General features: G+C 48.7%; 1 protein-coding gene across 1 annotated transcript; it reads right to left on the bottom strand.

Annotated features, from left to right (window-relative positions):
- Window positions 1–256: 256 nt before the first annotated feature.
- Window positions 257–3,500, bottom strand: LOC122546676 (nesprin-2-like; the record flags this gene model as incomplete). The annotated part of the gene is made up of 3 exons (XM_043685339.1): window positions 257–442; window positions 2,005–2,142; window positions 3,318–3,500. Coding segments are annotated over 3 exons (507 nt in total), but the record flags the coding sequence as incomplete, so codon positions are not given.
- Window positions 3,501–3,715: the final 215 nt, after the last annotated feature.

A 3,715-nucleotide genomic window follows, 5' to 3' on the forward strand; every position in this document is an offset into this window, starting at 1 on the left:
CAGTGGGGTGTATCAGGGTTTACAGTGGGGTATATCAGGGTTTACAGTCGTGTGTATAGGGGTTTACAGTGGGGTATATCGGGGTTTACAGTAGTGTGTATAGGGGTTTAAAGTGGGGTATATCGGGGTTTACAGTGGGGTGTGAAATCACAAATGCTGACACGGGATGATTGTGACAGCCACTGGGCCGTTGGTGTACTTTGGCGAAGACAGTGATGGTGAGTCAATGTTTCTCTGGGGCATTAGGCTGTCTCACCGTCGCTACGTGTTCTAACTCTGCGAGGTGCACGTCAATCTTTTGTTGCAGGGTGGAAGTCCCTTTCTGGAGCTCATTGAGTCGCTCCATAATCTCCTCGGTCTGGTACAGCACAGACAGCTCCTTCAGTCTGGACACAACGTCTCGCAGACCGTGCTGCTTCTGTTTGCCGCTCTGAGCCAGCACCTTTCAAAAACAAGTAACAACTCAAACAAAGGAAGAGGAGGAATCGATTCTCAATCCATTCAAAACATCAGGCAACTGCAAATCGAAAAGCAAGGATGCTCATTAAATAGAGGAGCAAGTTACTGTAGATGCTGGGATCTGTACGAAAAACACCAAATGCTGGAGATGACAGAGGCTCAGGATAGTGTCCATGGAGAGCAAGCTAACGTTTCGGGTCTAGCTGATTCTTCATTCAGCTCTGATAGAGAGTCATCTCACCTCGAAATGTTAGCTTGCTCTCTCACCATGGACACTGTCCTTACCCACAGCCATCTCCAGCATGTGGTGTTTTCACTGAAGTTCATTAAAACTTTGAGACTTGGCACAGACACACTTGGAGCATTATGAGCAGATCCGAGTCTCTGTAAATGGAGCTATTACAACTACATTCACAGGGATAATTTCACCATTTAGAGGTTCAACCTGTCAGAGTACTCAGGACGTATACTCTCAGAGCACCCACATCATACTGAGGGACAGATGTGTCTCACAATCCCATCTCTGATCGGCTGCACCTCCCAAACAGAGTCCCGTCTCCGACAGGCTGCACCTCCGAAAGACCTGCATTCCCTCGGCATCCAACAGGACATTCCAATAAAATGAGGCCACTCAGCCCTTCGAGCCTGCGCTGCTGTACAATAATGTGGAGGTGCCGGTGTTGGACTGAGGTGGACAAAGTCAGAAGTCACATGACACCAGGTTATATCATTCAGGTAAACGAAGGGGCAACACTCTGAAAGCTTATGATTTTAAATAAACCTGTTGGACTTTAACCTGGTGTCATGTGACTTCTGACTTTGCTGTTCAATACGATGATGGCTGGTCTGATTTTAATCACAACTCTACCTTCCTGTCCACTCCCTGATCATCTTTGGTCATCAAGAATTGATCTGCTTCTGCTTTGAACATATTTAAAGATTCTGCATTCACTGCCATTGGAAAAAGGGAATTCCAAAGACTCACAGCCCTCACAGAGACAGGTTTCCTCATCTCTGTTTTAAAGGGGCACCCCCTCACTTTCCCCACTCACTGAACCTCCCCATATCCCTCATTTTCCCCACTCACTGAACCTCCCCATATCCCTCACTTTCCCCACTCACTGAACCTACCCTTATCCCTCACTTTCCCCACTCACTGAACCTACCCTTATCCCTCACTTTCCTCACTCACTGAACCTACCCTTATCCCTTTGCAGTCTCCTTCAGTCCTCCTCACAACTCACTTTCTGACCTATCTTTGTGTCATCAACAAATGTAGCTCCACACCTTCAATCCCTTCACCCAGAACACTTCTATAAATTGTAAAGAGTAGAGGTCCCAGCGCTGACCTCTGTGGCACATCACTTGTGATTACAATTGACTAACGTGGAGGGTAATGGAGAAAGGGCAGGCGATTGGAACTCTTACAAAGAGCTGGCTCCGTATTGTACTGTCACAGTGAACTGGAGTCTGAGTGTCAGCAGCAGTGAGGCATTATCCCGAAATGCATCCTGTCTGGACGGATGCTCATGCCTGGCTGCTCACCTGTAAAGCTAGGAGCTGTTTCTTCACTGTCTTGGCTGATGTGTAGTCCATTTTACTGGAGAGCAGACTCTTGGCATTATTGTTCCATGCTTCTGTCGAGTCAGTGATCTGTTTATACTCGTCCAGGCAGTCAGGAATCTGCTCAAAAATACACAAACGTCCTTCAATAGAGAGATTTTAATGTACCATCCATCAACAGGATGGAATGGAAATCCTGAGGAATTACACTCTTACCAATGGGACCACCTAGAATTAGTATCATACATGTCCAGCACAGGGTACAACACAGAGGAAAGCGCCCACTGGACTGAGCCCATCAAACTCTCACCATCTCCAAACCACAAGTCAGGAGTGGGATGGAATACTCCCCACTTGCCCTGGATGGGGGCAGCTCCAACAACACTCAAGAAGCTTGACACCATCCAGGACAAAGCAGCCGCTTGATTGGCACCACATCCACAAACACCCCCTCCCTCCATCACCGACACTCAGTAACAGCAGTGTGTACCATCTACAAGGTGCACTGCAGAAACTCACCAAAGACCCTCAGACAGCACCTTCCAAACCCACAACCACTTCCATCTAGAAGGACAAGGGCAGCAGATACATGGGAACACCACCCCTTGCAAGTTCCCCTCCGAGCCATTCACCATCCTGACTTGGAAATATATCGCCGTTCCCTCACTGTCACTGGGTCAAATTTCCTGTCTAATGGTTTAGATTAGATTACTTACAGTGTGGAAACAGGCCCTTCGGCCCAACAAGTCCACACCGACCCGCCGAAGCATATACCACTCAGACCCATACTCCTACGTTTACCCCTTCACCTAACACTACGGGCAATTTATCATGGCCAATTCACCTGACCTGCACATCTTTGGATTGTGGGAGGAAACCGGAGCACCCGGAGGAAACCCACGCAGCCACGGGGAGAATGTGAAAACTCCATACAGAGAGTCGCCTGAGGTGGGAATTGAACCCGGGTCTCTGGTGCTGTGAGGCAGCAATGCTAACCACTGTGCCACCGTGCCGCCCACAATGGTATTATAGGTCAACTGACAGCGCGTGGGCAGCAGCGGTTCAAGAAGGCAGCTCATCCCCACCTTCTCAAGGGGCAACTAGGGGCGGGTAATAAATGCTCATCCAGCCAGTGACACCCATGGCCCATGAATGAATTTTAAAAACCCTCCATGGACAGATACAGGTTAGATGTAGAATGAAGCTCCCTCAACAGATCCAGTAGAGGTTAAAGAGAGGATATTAAGCAGAAACAGCAGTGAACAGTGTCAGAGACCATGCCAAGGACCTGTCACCTTGTTGAGGAGGATGGTTCTGCGCTCTGCTGTGTGCGAGACATGCTGGTATAGCTGGAGTGGTTCCATGAGATTCTCCATCAGCTGCTGAGCCTGCTCGGGATCCTGCTGTGCCAGCTCCTGCACCTCTGCTTCGAGCTCCGATAGAACCGAGTGCCACTCATCGATCGCACGCCACACTGTCTGTGGGAAGGTTGAGCAGGCATTGAACCCAGGACCCAAACAACATCTTCATCCATCAGGCACAGTAACAACACGGCAGCCTACACACGGTACTCGGATTAAACTTTCTGCAGTTTCACTTCCTAAATGTAAACGGTTAGCCAGTGGCAGAAACACATGCAGAACAGCATTGCTCTGAGAACATGTCATTAATTCCTGGAAATACATCAACTTCA

This window comes from Chiloscyllium plagiosum, unplaced genomic scaffold (assembly GCF_004010195.1).
Source record: "Chiloscyllium plagiosum isolate BGI_BamShark_2017 unplaced genomic scaffold, ASM401019v2 scaf_4615, whole genome shotgun sequence".
NCBI classification, from domain to species: domain Eukaryota; kingdom Metazoa; phylum Chordata; class Chondrichthyes; order Orectolobiformes; family Hemiscylliidae; genus Chiloscyllium; species Chiloscyllium plagiosum.